This window comes from Pempheris klunzingeri, chromosome 13, assembly GCF_042242105.1.
Source record: "Pempheris klunzingeri isolate RE-2024b chromosome 13, fPemKlu1.hap1, whole genome shotgun sequence".
Taxonomy (NCBI): Eukaryota; Metazoa; Chordata; class Actinopteri; order Acropomatiformes; family Pempheridae; genus Pempheris; species Pempheris klunzingeri.
The window spans coordinates 19,912,073-19,933,872 of record NC_092024.1 but is presented as its reverse complement, the minus strand read 5'-3'; the positions used below and the strand labels follow the sequence as shown (position 1 = coordinate 19,933,872).

At 41.3% G+C, this 21,800-nt stretch overlaps 1 protein-coding gene across 2 annotated transcripts in view; it reads right to left on the bottom strand.

Annotated features, from left to right (window-relative positions):
• map4k5 (mitogen-activated protein kinase kinase kinase kinase 5) overlaps positions 1-21,800 on the bottom strand; it is a 31,278-nt gene continuing 9,478 nt past the window's right edge. The window contains exons 4-34 of one of the 2 annotated variants that reach the window (XM_070841743.1): positions 20,233-20,323; positions 19,114-19,178; positions 18,944-18,999; positions 18,804-18,851; positions 17,946-17,988; positions 17,766-17,838; positions 17,406-17,537; positions 17,123-17,185; positions 16,957-17,038; positions 16,334-16,450; positions 15,400-15,478; positions 14,619-14,690; positions 13,505-13,563; positions 13,261-13,328; positions 11,877-11,921; positions 11,738-11,780; positions 11,385-11,595; positions 11,031-11,116; positions 10,573-10,614; positions 10,231-10,315; positions 10,060-10,139; positions 9,011-9,071; positions 8,122-8,236; positions 7,875-7,933; positions 7,584-7,669; positions 7,069-7,246; positions 6,581-6,649; positions 6,386-6,478; positions 6,037-6,107; positions 3,378-3,433; positions 1-1,033 (exon numbers count right to left, since the gene is read on the bottom strand). In XM_070841743.1, coding sequence (XP_070697844.1) covers positions 946-1,033; positions 3,378-3,433; positions 6,037-6,107; positions 6,386-6,478; positions 6,581-6,649; positions 7,069-7,246; positions 7,584-7,669; positions 7,875-7,933; positions 8,122-8,236; positions 9,011-9,071; positions 10,060-10,139; positions 10,231-10,315; positions 10,573-10,614; positions 11,031-11,116; positions 11,385-11,595; positions 11,738-11,780; positions 11,877-11,921; positions 13,261-13,328; positions 13,505-13,563; positions 14,619-14,690; positions 15,400-15,478; positions 16,334-16,450; positions 16,957-17,038; positions 17,123-17,185; positions 17,406-17,537; positions 17,766-17,838; positions 17,946-17,988; positions 18,804-18,851; positions 18,944-18,999; positions 19,114-19,178; positions 20,233-20,323 — 2,516 coding nt within the window. In that variant the 3' untranslated portion in view covers positions 1-945. Of the gene's footprint in view, positions 1,034-3,377; positions 3,434-6,036; positions 6,108-6,385; positions 6,479-6,580; positions 6,650-7,068; positions 7,247-7,583; positions 7,688-7,874; positions 7,934-8,121; positions 8,237-9,010; positions 9,072-10,059; positions 10,140-10,230; positions 10,316-10,572; positions 10,615-11,030; positions 11,117-11,384; positions 11,596-11,737; positions 11,781-11,876; positions 11,922-13,260; positions 13,329-13,504; positions 13,564-14,618; positions 14,691-15,399; positions 15,479-16,333; positions 16,451-16,956; positions 17,039-17,122; positions 17,186-17,405; positions 17,538-17,765; positions 17,839-17,945; positions 17,989-18,803; positions 18,852-18,943; positions 19,000-19,113; positions 19,179-20,232; positions 20,324-21,800 lie in introns of both variants that reach the window. The other variant, XM_070841744.1, reaches the window with a different exon arrangement.

Genomic DNA, 21,800 nt, shown 5'->3' with positions numbered 1-21,800 from the left:
TTTATTACAAAAACAGCTCACATTAAACATTTTGCGAAGGGAATGCAAAGATGTTAATAAAACCTAGCATAGTCCCTCATTTTGTCATTTTATTTTAAATTAAAAAATGTACAAAAGTGCTTACATGGTGCAAATAATGAGAAGTAAAAGTCCTATAAAAGAGGAAGGTAAGGAAAAAAATGTACATTATATCCAACTTCTAAAAATGCAGCAGAGCAGTAGAGATGCGACTATATTACATAGCAGTAAAAATGACCCAAAGCTGCTCAGAAACTGTTCACTAGGTAGTTAATCCTCACACAGCAGGACTGCACCGTCACTGTCTGTAAATCAAACATACCTTATTCCTTAACATGAGGTTAATAAATATTGCTTAAATAAACCCACAATGCTCATGGGTTTCTGTTTAAACTGATCTATTAGTTGGACTACGGAGCTTGTAAAGCCTAATAACGTTTGCCTCTGGCAGTGATTATGAGCGACATGTTACAGACAATAATAACACAATGAATCTCCCACTGTTTGCTAATACAATCACAAAATCTTGTGAATTTTAATGGCACTTCTGTCAATAATACCTCTAGATAACTTGTTTGTAACTCAGTCCACAGTACAGAAAAGTGAGAAAAAATGCTAAGTAACAATGTTCATTTGAGCTTTTAATGTTTTCTCCACCTTCTGCTCACAACCGATTCCTCGTCGTGTTGTTTTGTGGCGAGCGGAGCTACAGTGAACGTCTTGCTGGTGTAAGGCTACTCATGAATCTGCGCTGAAGAGGCTCCTCTTTTACTGACCTTTCAATCCTCAGGTCAGTAAGAAAAAAAGGCTGTGAACCAGACGTTTCCCTCGACACGGAGCCTTTGGTCAAAGTCTGGACTTTTTCTCCCAAAACTGAGGCATCATCTCAGCCGCCGTTCTGAGAACCGTCTGATCTCCAGCCGAGGCTCAGTAACTGTTTTCATGACCTGCTAAAATGTAGAGGTTGCTCAGGGCCGTGGGGTTGTCTGTGGGTCGGCTCTCCAAAACCACCACCCTGCGGAACAAACACAACAGTTAGAGAACCACACGGGAACAATAAACAACAGTGGCTGAGGAACCTAAAACCAAAGCTGTGACCAGTTTAATTCAGGTCCAAACAAGGACGCTGAAGAGTTTTTCCACATTTTATCATTTACTGTAAATCACATGCACATTAAAGAATATTTCAACATTTTGGGAAAGTCACTTGTTTACTTTCTTGCTGAGAATTAGACGAGAAGACTGATACCACTCATGTCTGTGTGGTGGAAGTACGGCACTGGAGCCAGCAGCCGGTTAGCTTAGCTTAGCATAAAGAGTGGATACAGGTGAGAACAGCTAGCCTTGTTCTTAAAGAGAGATTTCATATGGTATCAATCTTGTCATCTAACTGGGAGGAGAGTCACTAACAGGAAAAGAGGTGTATTTCCAAAATATTTAACTATTCATTTAATACTACTTAATACTGGGCTTGGGCTGATGCTAACATTTTCAGGCCCGTTTGATATCAAGTCTGGTCCATCTAGCTGATCTTTCAGTTTGTTTTTAAGCCTCGAAGGCTAATACAGCAGTGCTAACGTTAGCATCTCTCTGTGCGTATCCAGCGTGTGAAGTCCAGTCAGGTAACCGTGGAGGATTTCACCAGGTAAAACCAGGGTTACCACACCAGACTTCAGACGCCGTGTACACAACAGACACTAAAAACAGAGATCAGTAGCTTTACTCAGACACTAGTAGCTCCTTTTACAGCCAAAACAAACTTAATGTTGTGTTAGTCACATTGTCGTGTTGCTGATTACCGACGTAGGCCACTTTTTACCTTGCAAGAGCATCTCATAATGACAAATGCTGGTCCACATGAAACAAAAGCTTGCACACAGGACTGAAACTACACTGTAGCTTTTTAGATGGTTTATGATGGTAAACTGTAGCTTCCTACCAGGCAGCTGCAGTCATTTTCTAGTTTTCATCCTTTAAAGATTTGACAGATCAAATAAAACAACAAATCTCGCTGCAGGATTGAAGAGAATGAAGATAATTTACAGAGGTTAGGGTACCAACTTGTGCCTCCAACAAAAAACCTGAAAATGTATAATTCATTTTTAGGAATTTGCATAAGAAAAGCAGCCAATTTAAAGCATTAACACCTAATAATGAAGCTCAAAGCTCTGTGTTAATGGCATAGATCTGCTCAGAGGACTGACAGTTCGTGATGAGCGGCATGCTAAGCGCCCAAATTAACTGCCGTGATCCAGCTGTCACAGTCAGATCAGGACGGCACCGGGTTTGTCTTCGGATGCCATCCGTCTCATGGCGGTGACAGATGAGCAGGGAAGCTACAGTCCATACTGTCCGATCCATCAGATGAAATTACAGAGGCATGGAGAGACACTCAAACCAGGCTGGCAGTGCCCGAGCGGCAGTGAATAAAACATGGTGGGCTGGGCAGAGAGGCCTCGCCACAGGCGAAGCAGCTCCATCAGGAGTCTCTGCTGGGAGAGCCTCCTTCACTGTGTGTGTGTGTGTGTGTGTGTGTGTGTGTGTGTGTGTGTGTGTGTGTGTGTGAAGCTAAATCACGTCCTACTGCAGCTGAAACCAACTTTCATGACATCAGTCCAGAGCTGAAGCGATTAGTTGATCAACTGATAGATTAATCAAAATCTATTCTGACAGACATTAAATTGTTGAAATAATTTTTTAAAAATCAAACCTGCCAAACATTATGTGATTCCAGTTTTTCCAAATTTTGATGACTTACTGTTTTATATCATTGCAAATTTCTTTGAGTTTTAGACTAAAACACGCGATCTGAACATGCCAGCGAATGTTTTTTTTAATGATGATGAGCCCTACAATGTCATACTGCAAGCAGGCTCAAGCAGTGACACGTTACAGGTTGGTTTAATTTTATCAAACGTATTTTTTGACAGTTAGTGAGGCGTCTACTACTGAAGCAATGATAGAGACAGAGGGAGAGGAAGCATTTAAGGGTCAAGTCAGGGGTGAATTCAGGGACGGCCCGGTTTAAAGTAATCAGAAAGAGCAGAAAGAAGAAGAGAGCAAGTCTGAGCTATGATGAAAACAGGGTTAGGAGGTCAGAGAGAACAGCGCAGTGAGACACCTCGCCGAGATCAGAGCTGTGGGCTCACAACACAGCAGGTGAACAGGTGTTTCCAGGTAATAGAAAAACACAGAGACCTATGGGAGGGCAGCCATAATCACCAGTGCCTGCTATTATGGAGGTCATGGGGATGATAAATTACAGTAGTGATGAACAGACAGATAAACAGGGTGAGCGAGGAGGTAGAAGCCTACATTTGATCACTCATCTGCACTGACGGACATATCTGTGTACCCACCTGTCGGACCCGAGGAGGCGGAAGACTCTGCTTGGGTCACAAATCTCCTGGGTCACCTGGGAATGACAGAACACAACTGACTCAGGTTGACAGGAGAGTGTCTGTGTCTGTGTCTGTGTCGGGGCCTTTGAAGTGCATGAATAATGACGCCACGTTATCACCGTTGGGGCAGTTCCACCAGAGCACCTTAAGGATCCACAAGGATGCACACATAAATCATCAGCACTGGCAGCTCCTGTCTTCTTTGTGATGTATGTGGTGTTAACTCCCACTGGACAGGGTTCGTACAGCTTTTTAACAGTCACATTCAAGTACTACTCCGAGCACTTTCAAGTTAACTAAACCAAACGTTTCCAGACTCAAATTCTTTATCATTAAATCTGCATCCTTACTATAAATGCAACAGTGAGAAATTTTACAGGATTGCTTTACACCCTCAGCAATCAATGTGTTATCACACAACAAACAAATATAACGACTGGATTGCTTCCAAATATTAAAAGATTTACTGTGTAGATCATGTAGTTTATGTAGTTATGTTGAAAATCAAACATTTTCCAAACACCAATGCACCTTGAACAAAACCTGATCGCACTTTCTAACTGGTCTAACAAACTGTGGGTGCTCACACTGAACATGAACATTAGGTTTGTTCTTTTCTGCTGTACACACATATTCTTAAGGCCCAGTTTGTACTTTTGACAAAAAAAGGGTATATATATATATATATATATATAATTTCAGTTGATGACTTTAACTTAATACAAAAAGAAATTACTTAACCGATCATAACTGAAATTATAGGACTTCTGTATTTATAAATATTACACATAAATATGTAATAGCATCCAAAAACATTATTATTATTATGATTAACATTATTATTTAGCTGTTGTTTGGGGTTTGAAGAACAGTCAATCAATTTCAGAGTCAAATGGTTTACATTTGGATCACTTGTTGTGCTCTAAACAACAGACTGTAGGTAACAGTGCTGTCTCTGGGGACTCTGTGTACAATCCTGGAGCTGTTCTAGTCACAAGATGTAGCCTGACACTTTGCAGTGTAAAGGACAAGGGCCGCTTCAAAACACACACTCACGTGTTGACATGTCCTGAAAACTTGTCGACAGATGCGAGATAGTCGCCGTGTGACACCTGCTAGGTGTAAGTCCTTGGCCTCGGGAGAGATCTGATCTGTTTAAGACTAAACGGGAACAAGGTCTCGGGTGTTCGGAGAAGCACCCACCGAGGCAGGCACGGATCAATAGGTCTGCCCCCCTTGAATGCCTTCGCTTTTGAGGGGATTCATAACGAGACAAAGGCTGAATTATTTAGTGCTGCTCCCTGTTGTGTGACGGGTTTCGTTTATGATTGAGCATGAATTTTGCATGGCCGCTGACATTTCAAAAATCCTTGCTATGGGAGAACTGTCAAGCTGGGCTGGGCACAGACTCGACAAACAGACGGTCTGTTTCAGCCGAGTGCCGCAGGGCCGCGTCTGACACGGCGAGCTTTCAAAAGGGTGGCCCCTATCGCCATATCACTTTTCATAAAAACAGAATGCTTCACCTCCCGGCGATCTCTTGAACTTTTATTCTGTGGCTGAGCACGACTCGTGATCAGGTTAGCATGGAATCCCTCTGTGAAAGGGGGACAAATTCATTACCTCGGTCTGACACAAAGACACTTTGTCTAGTTCCACCTGAGGTCTAATCTCCTGGGATCACCTACAACATGTAGCCACACATGTAAACCACCAACACGCAGGGTCTTTGTTGGTGAGAGCCAAAGGTGTTTGTTTATGTGCAGAACAAACAAGCCTGTATTCAAGGAACGCTTCTTCTCAGTAGTTAAGGCAGGGTTCAGACTGTTTTTTAGGAGTAAAATTCAAGCATGTTTCAAGCCCATTCAAGGTACCTAAAGTAGATGATACACTGCTTTGATCTACGTGTGTGGAAGGTACATCAATGCCTTTATCGTAACATCTAACCTGTTACTATAAACGCAATTGTGAAAAATAAAGTTTACAGAATTCCTGTATACCCATTGCAATGTTGCAATGATTGTATGTTTTGATCATGATTATTGAATGCTTGCTAATAAATGATAAACAGAGATCTTATCTAGCCATTGTAAACAGGTCCATCTCCAGTTCCTTTCTGGGGCTCCTCTACAAAGACACATTTTTATATTTTCGTTAGCCAGCCAGCTGTCTTTAAAACGGCAGCCTGGCATGTTGCTAAAGCGACAACAAACCCAGTAGCTGATAAGTAGGTATAATTGTTAGCTAGCTACCTTCACGCACAGGGTCAGAGGTCTGAGGAGGTGTGTGCATTCTGAGAGCAGACGGCTGCCCTCATTACGCCAGGTTTACACCAGACGCAATGGAAAAACGCTCCTTTCTAATTTCAACGACCCACGTCACTGGGGCGGTTTGTGATTATGTAGATGAAACACCAGATTATGTTGAAAATCAAGCAGGAGTATATTCGAATTCAAGTAAATTCCAAACCACATTTTCATGCAAACCTTGTCAATGCGGACCATCAGTTGATTGGTATCTTTACTTGAACAAATCCAGAGTGTCATCTCCTTGTAAAGACTGAAAACTGTACAAACCTTGAAGTGAAGATACTATACTGGTCGTGGGATATTTTTACCTCATTAGACTTGAAGCTCTTTCCCTGCATGCCATGTTTCCAGAAGGCCAGGACGCTGTCCTGAAGGCACACTGTCAAAAGAGAAAGGTAAGAGGCCATGTGTCACCACACAACAGTCAAAGTAGCCGCTGGAACACTGCCAACTTGAAGAACAATGAAATTTAGTTTGAGTTTGGTCCTTTTCAATATGGAGTACGCAACTTTGTTGAATATTCAACTGGCTTTTTCTGTACACCTGCCAGCTAGTCATGTTGGGAGTTTTGTCTTAATGTTTCCCTTAAAAGGTAAGGTAGTATTTGTACTTCCATTCTTTACGCAGATGAAGTCCAACACCTGTCTAAAAGCTTACCAACAGATCCGATGCAGAAGTCAAAGCTGAGCTCAGACGCCAGCTTCTTGTTAGACTTCAGTCTGCCCTGAAGATTGACAATCTTCAAATTTTCTGGGGAGAAAAATAATAAAAGGAAGATGTAGCAGAACACAGACGCTGACGTAGAAGCTGTATAGATTTTGGCCGGAGCCGATGAAGAGGGATTGTACTTACGGTCCAAACACACCAGCACCGTGTCCCTCTCCAGCTGGGTGACGTGGATTGCATCCACCTGTTGATTAGCTGTGAGAAGGAAAAGGACAACAGTTACTGTTCTGTTATACAACAGCTCGGGCAACATACCGTGTTCAAGGACATCTTTTATGATATAAACATTAGTTCATTACTGCATTAGCAATCAAATAATAATAATAATAATACCCTGCAGTTTAGTATGTCTACTTTTTAATCACCCTGTTTCATTACTTCTCCTTGACAGATCACAGGGGCTCTTTGTGCTGTGAACGTTAAACCCTGGCAATAGTACAGTATGTCAGGTCTCAATAGGTGAGACTAAACAGAAAATCATGCCATCACATGCTATACCTGGTTGTTCCAACTGCATAAAAGCCCTTCAAAAAGATTGATAGGCACCACATCAATGCATCTCTGCTTTGATTGCATGGTGTTTGTCACTACATCCGGGTACATGTTTGACTTACTTGTTCCCATTTCTGTGAACCAGGAGGAGCAGGAGTTGAGGTTGATGGTCTCAAAGCGGACCACCTGGCCCGGCTCTGAGCCCTGGCTGATGGCGACACACACCAGTGGATACTCCTGCTCGGGCACCACCAGCATCTCAAACACCTTCAGTGGGCTGGGAAGAGGGAAGTCAAAGTGCTGCCACAGGAAGAAGGAACCAACACAGGGGTTAGTGTCAACGGTGCTCACTTGTAGTGTAGAACTACTGACACATTGCTTCATGTGCAATAAACTACAGTTTAGTGGTGTTGTACTTATAAAAAAACTTTCCCAAGAACATGTACAACTTAAATTTAAAAGCACAGGAGTAAAGGACATTTGTAGTAATCCTGACCCTTCTTCAATGGCAGAACGTGGTTTTAAAATTTAACTACAATATATAGTGCAACCATGCAGGAAAAACATGTCGTCTCACTAGGACTGTTTGTGGATGAAAAGTAATGTTTGAGATGAGGAAAGAAAATAGCCGACTGACCTTGATGAGCATGAACCTCTGCATGGGCTCATACCACTGCAGCAGCACAATTCCAGACTGCAGTGCTCCACACAGGTACTTGTGGCCTGTATATGGGTTTCTCACTGAAAAATCAAAGTAATTCAATTCATCCAAACCCCCCACTCACAATAATGCATAATATGAAAACAGAACAAGAACACTGCTGCAAAGTAAAGGCTGCATGTCTTGCACAGAGATGTTCCTCCTGTATAGACACAGTTTAACACAATGGAAGACTGAGTAAATAAAACAGAGTTGTTAGCCACTCACCAATGCAGCACTTGTGACACCCTTTTGTGTCGGGGATCTTAGTTGTCAAAGCAAACCTCCTGGGCAGAGAAAACAGTCAGGTTGTTGTGACCACAGTCTTAAAAGAGCTGATGACATCTACAATCAGGGAAGTTGGCCAGTGGTTCTCTTTTTCGAACAACAAAAGACTACACAGCATGAGTGTAGCAGCAAGCTTTAAGTTGGAAAAGTCCCGTCAGACTAAAAACCCCAGACCTGTTGGTCTCACCTGGGTAAAATCTTGTCTGGGAAGCGGTGAGTCTGGAACTGGGCAGCCAGGCCGGGTTTCTTCAGCTGCTCAAACAGCCCGATGAGATTGTGGGAGTACAGCTGGAAGGTTTTCCCTACAGCAGAATACAGTACATTCAAAAAGTGGTCAGGCCTGTGATAGTAATCAAATCCGGGACTCACATCATCTTGAATATGACAGACAAGGACTTTTCTTGCCACTACAAATATTTTCAACATCATTTTTGATTTTCCTTCTTAAATTCTGGATCCCATGAAGCAGTTTTCACATGTAGAAAGGTTAGACGTGAACAGGGGTAAAAACAGAAGTGTGACGATGATGTGAAGCATGATTACCTTCTGATGAAGCCAGTTAGTAGAATATCAAATCAAGCCAGGCGAGAGGAGTGTGGACAGTGTCCAAGGGAAGAGGAGAAGAGAAAAGAGGTTTAGTATACCAAGGGGCAAACTGCTGAAGGTAAAACCGAAAGTAGACCTCGCACTTTGTAATCCCATCCTCAACAGTTAAACTGAGAAAAGGCGACTAGGACGGCCAAACAGACAGTTTGGTTTCAAATGATAGATGATTTGAGTTTTCTGACAACTGTTTTAATGTATGAAACACTCTACACTTGTAAACTACAAAGATCAATACATCTGAGTGGTTCTTCAGCAGAAGAACAGGCTGTAAAGCCAGATGTGTCACTCATGAGTCACTGAGCTGCGAGGAGTCACCTCTTATAGAGGCTCTCTGATGGCAAACAAAAGAAACAGTTATTTAAGGGCTGCAGATATGGAGTGACTGTTTTGCCAGATAACACGGGACAAAGAAGCAGCAGGTTATGACAGTAGCTGGTGAAGCAGGGAGCTGTGATCAGTCCATCACTTACCAGACAAAGACATCAGGTTGTTGTTGATAACATACAGCCATGTGCACTTTCTCGGGAAAAGCTAAATAGGGAATTAAACAAAAAACGTAGAATCACATATAGTTGCAGACATTAGTTACCAGAGGAGGGGTGAGATGGGGTGAAGAACAATCAGTTGACCGTTCGTACTGTCCAATCATAGCTTAGCAACGGTATGAAGTTACAGCTGATGCACTTTGCATGGAGTTTGTCTGCTCTAACATAAGCTGAATTCATTAGCAAGTCCCATTAACTATATTCCTACTCTCAGTACTGACTGAGCATTACTCCCAAGGCCAATGAGGACATCATTAACCAACTACATTATGTTGTGGGGTTACCGAACAGTTTTGCACTGTGGATAATGAGCACATTCACTGTCAGATCCCGCCCATTTTTTTCCTCAGACATGTAACTTTAGCCAATATAATGTGTGTATCATTAGAGCACATCTAGGATCATATTCACCACTTTTAAAATGAACTCAAAGCACTAACATTAGCTTAATTAAGATCTGGCAGTTATAGGTCATCTGGAAAAAATGTCACCAGGCAGAAATAGTAAATCTGCTTCTCTTTACCCCATTTTCAGCATTGTCTTTTTTTACTTGTGTATTTGTATTTGATTACTGTCAGTTGTAATGTTTTTGTTTTTGTTTTCTGTCTGAGAACTATGGATGTAAATCAGCATTATTGCTAAGTCTGGTGTGTTTACATCTTGGATTTTTATACTGATGTTCATTAATGTGCTCTGTCCCTATCAGATAAAATAAATAAATGAAATAAATCATTTCAAACATGATTGAAAATGCAGAGTGATAAATCTGCCACTGTTATCACTGTAAACGTCATGTAATGTGCCAGAATTGAATGGCTGACAAGCACAGCAGCAGTAACTGGGGGGAGTGGGGCTTAGACATGTACATATCAAATACAGCACATACGGTTTATCCTCATTAAACTGTGCAAGTAATTCTTTGAGCAAATACTTAATCTGATAATTGTTTTTAGATTGATTTTAGCAGCTGTTACCTGCTCCATTGTGGCTTCATGCAGCTCATTAAGATTCAGCGTATAGATGCCATCCTCCGTCCCAAAGATTAGGTACTGATCTAGAAGAAAAAAATAAATATAATTAAGCATGGGCTTTGATTAAACATGTTAACTGTGTGTGTTGCACGTGCACGTAGCATGAAGCTGTACCTTTGGTGTCAGGATGAATCCATGATGTGGCACAGTTGATCTTCAGTGGACAGCCATCAAACACTTTAGAGAAACAGGCTCCCATCTGAAGTGAAAAGCAACACGGCTCAGAACAGGCAGCCTCTGGCTCAGTGAAGCACTAAAATGTCAGCCAGGGTTTAATGAGCTGGAGCTGAGCTGAGCTGTGCAGAAGCAACCACAAAGCAGAAAGCTCTGTGGACCCCAAATATCTACAGAATGTACAGCAGCAGCTCAGACAGGAGCTTTAATAACAGTGCCCATGAAACCAGGCCAGCAGGGAAGAGAGAAGATTGTGCGGGACAATGCAGATGATTCACTCACCAGTACTTTTGGAGTGGGTGGCAGACCGTTGATAGCTGGTTTCTAAGGACAGAGGAAACAAAGAAACATAAGACAGTGTAGATGCAGGATACACAGCAACAATTGTTTTGAATTTAGCTGCTTAATTTAGCTCCAGGATGAACAATAAGCTGAACAAAAGTATGAACCATCTCCTATGTGTTCTGTCAAAGTCCATTAAATGTTCAACATGAGTGGATGCCAAATTCCCCTCTTTAACTGTTCATGTTTGGATTAGACAAAGGAAAAACATCATATTTGAGGTTTCACTGCAAAGTCAGACAGCTGGTTGGAGACACTCTGCATATAAAATATAGGCTTTTAGACCACAGAGGACTTTTTTTTTCTAAAACCCATTAAAACTAAAGATGAGAAGTGTTGCTGTCGAGACTGAAATACACATTGCAACATAAGAAGCTGTGGAATATCTTCAGACTCACAGGGAATTCCTTTTTCTCTTTCCGGTGCTGTCTGTTGGGAGGGGGCTTGGGACTGCCTCCGTTCACACTTCCATCTGAATCATTATCTGTCATGAGAGAGCAGGCAGATGAAAATTACATTTGTAGCATAACGATTAATCTTACTGTCAAGCACGCAGAATCTAAATCCAAATATCAGGCACATCTAAATCAGGCTCCCTTACCTTTACATTCAGATTTACTGAGAGCTTGTAAAAAGAAAATAAGTGCTCATTTAGAGACCAGAAGACCGACACCAATGGAAGGAACAGGATATGCACATAAATATCAGTAAAAACAGACACAACAGGCTAGGAAAGAAACGCTGAGGCTCACCAGGGTCAGATGTGTGAGACAAAAGGCCGGGGCTGCTGACACTAGCAGAGAGGAAATCTGGTGATGCATGCTCCCCCTTGTTGCCCTGCTCAGGTGTGCTCTGTCTGCGGACCGCCTGGCTCGGCCCATTCTCAGAGTTAGGGAACCTCCGGACCGTCAGAGACCTCTCATCGTTAAGGCCAAGCTCTTCTGATGAACTGTTTAATCGTGGCTGAGAGGGGTATGGAAGTAATGGGAAAATATGGACAGTTTGGTGTTAAGTGAAAACACTTTCCAGTACATGAACTTCTAACATAGATTCTGAGTGCAAAAAAAAGCAAAAGTAACAAATATTATATAATTTCAGGTCTCACCTTTGGGGGTAGAGGAGGAGGAACTCCTGGCTTGAGCGTTGACCTGAAATGCAGGGTTTGTTTTATATAAAGATGTAAACAACACTGATGAATGATTTTGTGTCCCCATGATGACATTTTAATGTATTGTATCACTCACAGCTCAACTTCTTCAAAGGCATCTTCAAGGTGAGTGATGTGTCCCCTGCAGGAAACAAACATGGCAGTCAGTGTGGAAAATAAGAACCGTCAGAGCTCAGGAGGGAGGTGAATGGTGCAAATGTTTGTGTAAAATCCCTCCTTAGAGATACTGAGTTTATGTCTCTAGGTAGAAGAACGGTGATGTATTTGCTCTACTACTGAACTCTAGTGAGCATCATGGGATGGAAACCACAAGAAGGTATTTTTGTCTTCCTAGACAAGGCTTCATACGTCAAACACACATCTCTGAAGTCTGCCATCACTTACTATATTCACTATGATGTTAGTGTAAAAAATTAACACTGAAACCAAAAGAGTGTCTGTAGATAACCTCCAGAATTTTAGCAGCCATTTCTTTATCGATGAAGTTAGACTCAAAGTCAAGCTATGCAACGTTTACCAAGTTCTTTAGATACTGTGAATGTATTTAGAAACAATGGCACAGGTTTTAAAAAACTAATGGACATTATTGAACAGTCCTGTCTGTGCAGCGTTAAGTCTGAGTAAACAAATAATTTGAACACAAAGCTACAGGTTGCAGTTTAAGTATTTTCCCGTGTCTTGCAATATGAACAATTTGGATCTACAGCTATTATCACATCACACATGGTGAATGGAGGGCGTGTCAGTGAGGGTGATTTGTGGACATGGTGGGTGCGAAACCTCATTGCGAAAATGGGTGAGGACCAAGCAAAGGGTGGAGAGGATGGCGTAGGATACTACAGCACACGTAGTGTTAGTGTTACCGTTGGAACAATTCGTCCTCAACGCTTTTGAGAAGGCTCCTTGGTGGGACAAGACGAGAGAGAGAGAACCGACAGCCAAAAAGAGAGGACAGAGAGAAGTGGACGGAGAAAAACAGTCAAAAGCACAAGGACAAGTGAGAAGGAGCTTACAGGCCAAAGAAACATTTGAAACTGCAGATGGGAAGAGTGAGTTCATGCACAGACACAGGTTAGCGCCAGTGAATAAGCAGGTTAATGTGTGAGACAGTGTGGAGCATCCATTAAAAACAACGTGTTTACACTAGAACATAATGACTGTCGTGAAGACTAACATGCTTTGGGCAGTCTTTTCATAAGACGTCTTCCTTTCTAAATCTATACTTTGTTACTGAGCTCTACTACTGATGTTATACGTCTCTGTATTTTGTGTTTTTAATATTAACAGATTGCAAAGACGTAAAATTAACACAGCAACAAAACTTTAGCCACGGTGTTTCCTTTCCCTGGATGAATCTCAAGAGATACAACCGTCTGAGCCAGGTCAAGAGAGAGTGTGGAAGAGAGACATTGGGGGTGTGATTAGGAGCAGTTCCCGTGACAACAGTTTCCATGGATTACCTGGTTGTTATTCCTCCCTCTGCAAAGGGACTCCAGGGGGATGGGAAGTCATTATCTTTACTCACATCCTGTGGAAAGATACAAATATACCAAAATAGAACTTTTAGAAACCTGTATTTTTAAATTTGCAGATTTGCAAATTTGCCTTTTTCTTTTTATAAGCACTTAAAATAACTGGAATACAAACAGAAACAGAAAGTAGTACTTGAATGCTAGCACTGATTAAACTGAATCTGATCATCACCATTTCAGAGTGAGCCTCAGTTTCCTTCCGGAGAGGTGGTTCAAACTGGAGCTTGTCGACTGTAAATGAAGAAAAAAGTGTTTATATCTTTTTTCCTTGTACAAGCCTTTGGCACTAGAGGGCATCAGTGGCCAACACTTCAGGATGCACGAGGCCTTGGGAGTAGCACCCGTGTAGATTAGTAGCAGGAGCCTTGAAAAACACTCCAAGTCCATTCTTAAACATAAAATCCTGCAAGCCAAAAGCAGATCAACTGCTTCCATTACAAATGTACCTGCCAAAACACCAGAGAGGTCCGTCAAAGATTTATTAAGATATGTGAATGTTTGGTCTGGGGCCTGAAGACTAGTTGGTCACCAAAGACAAACACAGATTACACTTGACACAAACCAGATCTGTTCACTTTGGGAAAATATTGGTGAGAGAGCAAGCATTACGTATAAATCATGGAGCAGATTCCTCTTAGTTTAGGTTTGAGGTCAAGTTCTTTCAAACAGTTGATCCCATAGAGGAGACTGGTTTAGTGTTCAGTATAAACATGATGTGCCTGCTGTGATTATGAAGGTGAAATAAATCAACCCACCTGTCGATAAATACTGCAACATAATCAGCTTCTCATTTAAAAATAAACTTTGTATTCAAACCAGATTTTTTTCTCCCAGTGTGTTTTTCCTGCTTGAGGTATGCTGATAATGTGGAGGTGCTGCAGTGTTTAAAACACAGATAACAGTAAGGAGGTGAGTCACTACAAGACTTATAAAACCAACATACGGAAAAACATTAGAGAAAGTTAAATTGAGGAAATGGCTTGGGGAATCAGATGAAATGTACAAGTCAAACTTAACTTCCTTGTTAAGATATGATTAGTCATTTCAAGTGTATTTTTAGGTCAGTCAGTCTGATGGAAACCAAGATGTCACAATATGCAAATTATTCACCCATTATTCAAGCTAAAGACACAAGAAGTAGAGACCCCATGCAGAGGAACTTACCTTATTAGTGCCAAACATAATGTTCTGTTATGTTCTATAACATTATCCTATTTCTCAGGAAGTCTTAGGAGTGAGCTAGGGAATTAAACAAACACACACTGTCTCACTACACTGTCACTGACCTGCGTCCCCCCTGTGTGCCTCAGTGATGCTAGGACTTGAGCATGGCCTTCCTTGGTCTGTCCCATTGTTTGCTTTATGTAGGAGGGAAAGTCAGATGTAATTGTGAGAAATAAAGGTAAAACTAAACAGGAAGTGTTCCTGGTGCAAACGATCACAGTACGAACAATCACAGAAACACAATGAAACACAGGACGAATCGCCACAAATAATAACGACAAACATCCGACAAAGACAACGATCTCACTACTCAACTGCTACTACTTAAACCCTTAATGATGAAATGAGAAACGGTCACACTTCTGACATGACAGGCACAACACAGCGTCTACAAGAACTGACCACAACAGAGACATACAACAACTTCCCTGAAGGGTTGCAAGATGATAAATATTCACAATCTATGAAGCTGGATCCTGCTGCCAAATTCAGTGCTAATCATTGTGACTGAAAACCAAATTCCTCAAGAAACCTTTACGACCCCTTCAGACAAGCCATTTCACATAGTTCACAGAGTAAAAAAAATTGCTAATTAAATAACACACTGCACAGACTCTACACTACATCCACTTTTTCTTCCGTGAATCCCCAGGCTATTTTTGTACACACTACCACATGCTGTGGTTTGGAGAAGCGCCAGCCAGTGCTTCAGGATTAGTGGGATGACCCTCAGACAAGCCGTCAGACTTCTATCAACCTAAACATTGAGGCTGACTGATGTGCTGACCAATGACAGGACAGACTCATGGCAGGGGGTTGGCCTTGGGCTTGTTGTTCACTTACAGTCTATCTCTGAGCGTGTCCTCTCGGCTCTGGCTTGTTTGTTGGTGGAGCGGATGGTGTGTCTGACTGCAGAGAGGGGCTGAAAGAGAGAGAGAGAGAGAGAGAGAGATTTAAAGGTAAAGAAATAGGTTTTGACAGTGGAAGCAGCACTTGACAGGACAAGTTGGTGAAGTGTTAGCAAATTATACAACACTGATGCTGCATTGCCTTGAGTCATTTGGCACAATCATGACATTCATCTTTTGGCATAATCTGCAGAAACACATTCTGAAACTTGTGTGTCAAGTAAAAGCAGAACTGAGAGCTACTTTTCATACTGCGTCTTTACATCATCACATTATTATGCATCCCAGAGGCTGTTTGTTTGCAACAAGCTCCATTGCTTGCAGTCAATAGCCTTCAGGGTTTTTTCATTCATCGTGGCCAAGACAGTGCTACTGCTGTCAGGGGGAGAAAAGCACAATGGTCTTTTAAGGCACTGGTACCACCTCTTTGGCTGCCACATAGATGTGATGTTGATTCCAGTTGGAATTATAATGTCAATGGAGAGAATCAAGAAGAGGGGGAAGGGAAGTTTCAAGGGAACATGAGAACATAGTCCAGCAAAACTTGCCTTTAATCTTTTATTGCCAAGTTGCTGACATAACATGCTGTGCTAATATTTACATTCACTGCTGATAGCCCGTCAGTGTTTGCATGAAAGTCTGTTGTGCTACAAAATTTGGTAGCATTGAACTGGACAGGGAGTAACTGTTTTTCACATGATTTTGTTCTTTTTTTTTTTACAACAGACCATCAACAAATTAGGCCCAATTTTCATATTTCCATCTACATACTTTCAAAAAAGTTCTCAACATGTTTCTTGTCTTCTTATCTAATTATCTTATCTTAATTTCCCACAGTCTTCGTACTATTTTTATGTGGCAGGCTTTACCTCGAGATCATCGTCATCCACCTCACTGTAATGCTGGTGGTTGTCTGGGTTGTTCATCTTATCTAGGAGGTCAACAGCGAGTCTCCTTGTCAGACCTGTCTGGGCCACATACACATGCTGCAAGAAACAAGGCAGGAACACAAGTTATCAGAAGCCAGTGCATAAATTTGAGAGTTATAGTTTAAACTGGTGGTCTGGACATCCCAAACTGGAACATTAAAATCCCTACAGAAGTGGATGTCACAGTTCTAGTTTTACTGTTATAGAGTAATTAATCCATGTGCATTAATCAGCAGATTCCTGTACTATTAAGAGGCACCTTTTCTCTGAGACGTGCCCAGTGTTAATGATGATAGAATCTATCTTTAAAGGAATATAATTGCTCATAACTTCTCTTGCTATATATTTACACATATACATGTATTATATGACACACACACATATACATATATACAATATATATTAAACTGTAAAGGACAGAATACAGATATATGACTTTTGAGACTTGGCTGGCATGCACATTTTCCACTGTGAAAAGGCTGAGGCTAAAAAACTACAATACACTCTCAAAATTTCCTATCATATAATGCCTACACGTCTGAGTGAGCTACAAAATGTATTACCGATAGAAGTTTTTCTGCAGTGGGCCTCTTTTTTGGGTTCTTTGTTAGGGACACTTTGACAAAGTTATGGAAGGCAGTGGACCTGTGGAACGAGATGATTTTGTTTTAATGCAATGAATGAATGTCACTATTATCCTCTAAGAGCAAAGTAAAAAGTAGGACTCACCATTTGTTTTTGTCTTTTAGCTTTGGAGGCTGGAAGCTGCTCTTTGACATCAAAAACAAAGCCCTGAGGAAAAACAAAAAACACGTTTATGGAAAGGGTTAGACAGACTTATTCAGGGAAAATATTTGAGTAAGATGACCCAAAGTAAGGAAGAATGGATAGGTGTGTGATCTAATACTAGCCTAAACATACTTTTAAACAGGATTAAAAGGATAACAGGATTAAACAGGAAAACCATCCAAGCCCTCAAAAGGTGTTCATTTTTGTGGAAAGTAAAAAATACCTCATAGGATGTAGGTCAAACATTGGAGGTTGTAGCTCGGCCAGCTCAATGGACGTGATGCCAACAGCCCAGATATCACACAGCTGGTTGTAGCCGCCATTCTTCTCCACCGCTGCTACTTCTGGAGCCATCCTATACAAATTCAACACCAGAAATTCAATCATGACTCTCCAAAAATAAGGATGACTGGTTGGTTAGGGAGGCGCTCTTGAAGTGAAAACCAACATTGATACTGATAATGAAATGAGAATTCAAAATGATTTTACGTCAGGGAGGTCTGAAAGAAGGTTTGAACTTCCTCATATTAACAAAATTGTTCTTGCCCAGTGACTTGTGATTTGATGAGGGTGACACACTCACCAATAAGGTGTTCCAATAAACGACTTTCTTTTGGCAATGGTGGCTGTTATTTTGGCTGCAACTCCAAAGTCGGCTGTAACAAGGATTGACAAGGCTTCTCAGGTTATGTACTCCACATACGACTGAAAGCTTCAGAGGAGTTCATGTCCTTGAGAATTAAGACGTTGAAGAGCAACTTACCTAACTTCACATCTCCGTTGTCTGTAAGAAGTATGTTGGCACCCTGTTGAAATTTTGAGAATTATTTTGAGTATTTTGAGAAAATACATTCAGGAAAGAATAATAATATTTTAGTATCATGAGAACAAGGCTTGAAATGCTGAGCTGAGCTGATGTGTTCCCAAACTGGTTGATAACAAAGTGCCAGTTATGTGTAACACTTTCTCAGTAACATGTGGTCTAGGTGAAGAATTAACTGCTAGTCTGTTTGACTGGTAGAGTATCACAGCTTTTTGACAGCCCCACTGTGTTTCTGTTGGCTGTGACTGACAGTCTCTCTGGTGGCATCCTGCGGTGAGAGTAGAGGAAACAGGAAGTGCTTGCTGCGTAGAGCTCAGTTAAGATAATAGGTCCAGCCCTGACCTTCTGTGATAACACAGGAGACTGAGGCTCCAGCCTGAGTGCATGCTCCAGGCATGATCAACTTCAGTTCAACCACAGAACTGCGGTAAGTGACACCACTGGTCACATGCTTTCAAGTGAGAACATCCCTGGCTGTGCTTTTCCTGTGGCTTCAGTTCACACCTCTGCAGCGCCGCAGCGTCAGAGAGAAGTCAGACCGGTGGAGTGCTTGTGGGCCAACAGATGCATTTACACTGACATCAACTGTTTTAAGGCTGTGCTGCTTCTTTTTGTCAGTCTTCCTCCTTTTTTGCTCCCTTTCTCTTATGTTTTAAATGTAAATTAAATTATCGAACTATTAATCTGTCTGTGCTGGCTTGAGGCAAAGTGTCTGTGTATGGCACATAAGAATGGAACTGACCTGGGTTTAATTAGTGCTAAAAGAAACCAAACCAAAGCAAAACAGAAGAGACATACCTTGATGTCACGATGCATCTTTCCCTTGCTGTGCAGATAACCCAAACCCTGTAAAGGCAATGAATGCATTCAGTATAGAGCTCCACTAAAATTTCAAACTTTCGAATATTTATTAAAAAAAAATCTTAAAGTAGAAATACCTGTAATGTCTCTCTGCAGACATACGCAATCTGAAGCTCCGAGAGAGGTCCGGTCACTGTAACAGCACAATTTAATTCAGTGTTTGCAGGGTAAGGATTAAGGCAAAAGTGGATTTTACATTTTATATTTGCTTCATACTAGTTATGAATAAATAAAAACAAAAGCTCACCATGATAAATGTCCTGCAGAGATCCTCCACCGCAGTACTCCATACATATCCAAAGCTTCTCTCGACTGATGAAATCAGAGAAAAGTATGAACTTAGGAGCTGCTACTTTACTAGCTAATGAGACACACGTACTTTAGAGCTTCAGCACCCAAATATTTGAACCCGTAACAAATCACAATTAAGCAACACAAGAATTCTACAGAGAAGCCTGTTGAACAAGTTAAGCTGTACAAATTAGCAATGCCTCCAGAAATAACTGTACCAACACGTGCTAATAAACAAGGTTAAGTACTTAAGCAGAAAGGGCGGAAAATAAATAAAGGATAGTGTTTGTGTAGTTGGGCGATCTGGATGTCTGACAAGAGAGGGGTGGGCAAAAACGTTATGTAAGCCCTCTGACAAAAAGTTAAAACTCAGACTTTGGCTGTGATCAAACTGTGACACTTGGCCAGCAGCAGCACTGATTTTGTACACTGCCCCAGATTCCAAATCACAACTGTGCTATTTTTCACACATTTTTGCTGGATATGGAAATGATTTTAGGTCAGGAAACTGGTCTGAAAGCAAACCTGTACTTCCCCAAATAAAAGTGTGGTTCTTCTAATAAAATTAATCTAGGTTTATAACAATCAATGCTTAGCGGGATGCTCATTAACATTTTACAGTAACCATTTGTGCTCTATGTGGTGGGACTGCACAAGACATCCCTGCTGCGATAAGACATACATCTCTCTGGACTAACAGCCATATAAAACAGATCAGAGGCTCATATTCCAGTTAAACCTGCTGGAAGTCTTAGGCAGTGGTGGGCGGACCGGCTCGACTTCCTCTCAGATACCAGCCACAAAACATAGGCTCCATTAAAAAAAGAGCTCCATCCTGGCACTGAAAGGCCTAGTCAGCACCACTCAGCGCGGTTGAAGAGTTTGAGTCATACTTTCGCACACAGGTGAGACTAAGTAATTACATACATCATGTGAGTTTCAGGCACCGGCTCGTTAAATCCTTTTGACAGTTCCATATGAATTCCACAAATGTTACACCTTGGACTGGTTGTGTGAGAGGAGAAAACACTGAGTATGAAATGACAAAGCAGGCGTATTTTAAGCTGGCTCTTACCAGAGGTAGCTCCCAAAGTAGGCCACAATATTGTGGTGCATGCATTCCTTCACCATGAAGATTTCCTGCTGTATGATGGAAAAGTCATCCCCTGGAAACAGACAGAGAAATCGCACAGCGACACACATTTGGGTTAACACAAACGATTTCCATGACTATATGGTTCAATTTTTCATTTCTGTGTAAATACAGCAGATTATAGAACAGCCAATAACAATAGAAGGAACACCTTGTACTTTTAAAGATTATGTGGTAAACGCTGATATCCAGGCTGCTTTCCAGTTCTGCAAAGCACTCTAACACATCCGACCAGTAGGAAGTAAGAAGAATAAAATATGTAAGCCCAGCTGCTCTCAATTGTGCAGAGACAAGGCCCTGGAAGACATTAACAGGAGGTTAAGATCTACCAGACTCTGCCAACTTCAGCGCTCTATCAACAGACTGTCATCAAAGGCATACATACAGATTAAGTTCATTTAATGGACAAAATCTCTGCCAAAAAAAGCACATTACTTGTGTGGAAATTACTGTCAACTAGGACTATACCGAATGTCATTTTGTTCCATTTGAAGCTTCTATTGAGGTATTCGAATGAAGTTTCGAACCATAAAAAAAATTAATTATAGTACTTTATAAGAGTAGCCCAAACATAAAGTTTGAAACGTAATGCAAACAACAAAAACAAAACGAAGTAATGATTGATACGAATGGCAATGTTATGAATAAAACTTTGAACTATTTGGTACATCCCTACAGTAATGTATTTTTTATATATATTTCTGCGTGTGCTGTCAAAGTGTCACATTTTGGTAGCTACCACCAGCTGTGGCCTGAAGACACAAAGAAGTTCTTGGCCTGCACCTTATTACAATAAATAGCTCCAGACACTGAACCGGTGTCTCTGTGGTTTAGCCTATTTAAAGTGATACAGGGGCATTTGAGCTCAGGAAGAAAACATGATTAAAAAAAAGGAGATACATCCTGGACCACAGATGTTGTTTTTTGAGCACACAAACAGTTTTTACCCGATGAAGAAACTGCTGTACAGCAGTCCTGTTTTCAGCCTGTGTGGGAGGGGTTGGGCTCTCTCACGTGAGTGTCTGAATTAAAGTCTGGTTGGAATGCCAACATGTGCATAACTATCCCGCTGATAAACAACAAACCAGTGAATTTCCATCAGCTGTGAACTTACCCTCAGCAACTACTTTGGGCATTTAGTGACATTGGAAGACTTGGGATAATGGTGCTATTAGATGTCTCAACTACATAAACAGGACAACAACTATGTACCTGCATCCCTGGTGATTGTGGAGAGTCCATTACAATACAAACATCACATTTATCTGTATGAAACAGACTCATCATAAGTGTCAGGTGGTATCGTTTTGTCTAACCAACATCACTTGTTCTGCACAGTCATGAAAGGGGAGAGGAGGGTGAGGCTGAATATATCTGAGTATTGTCTGTTTAGCCAAAGCCTGATTTGTTCGACAGACCTCCCCTGTTGTCCAAAAACTATTAAAAACACATCCAAGAGCCACAGGGACATGTTCCTTCATTAGAATGAA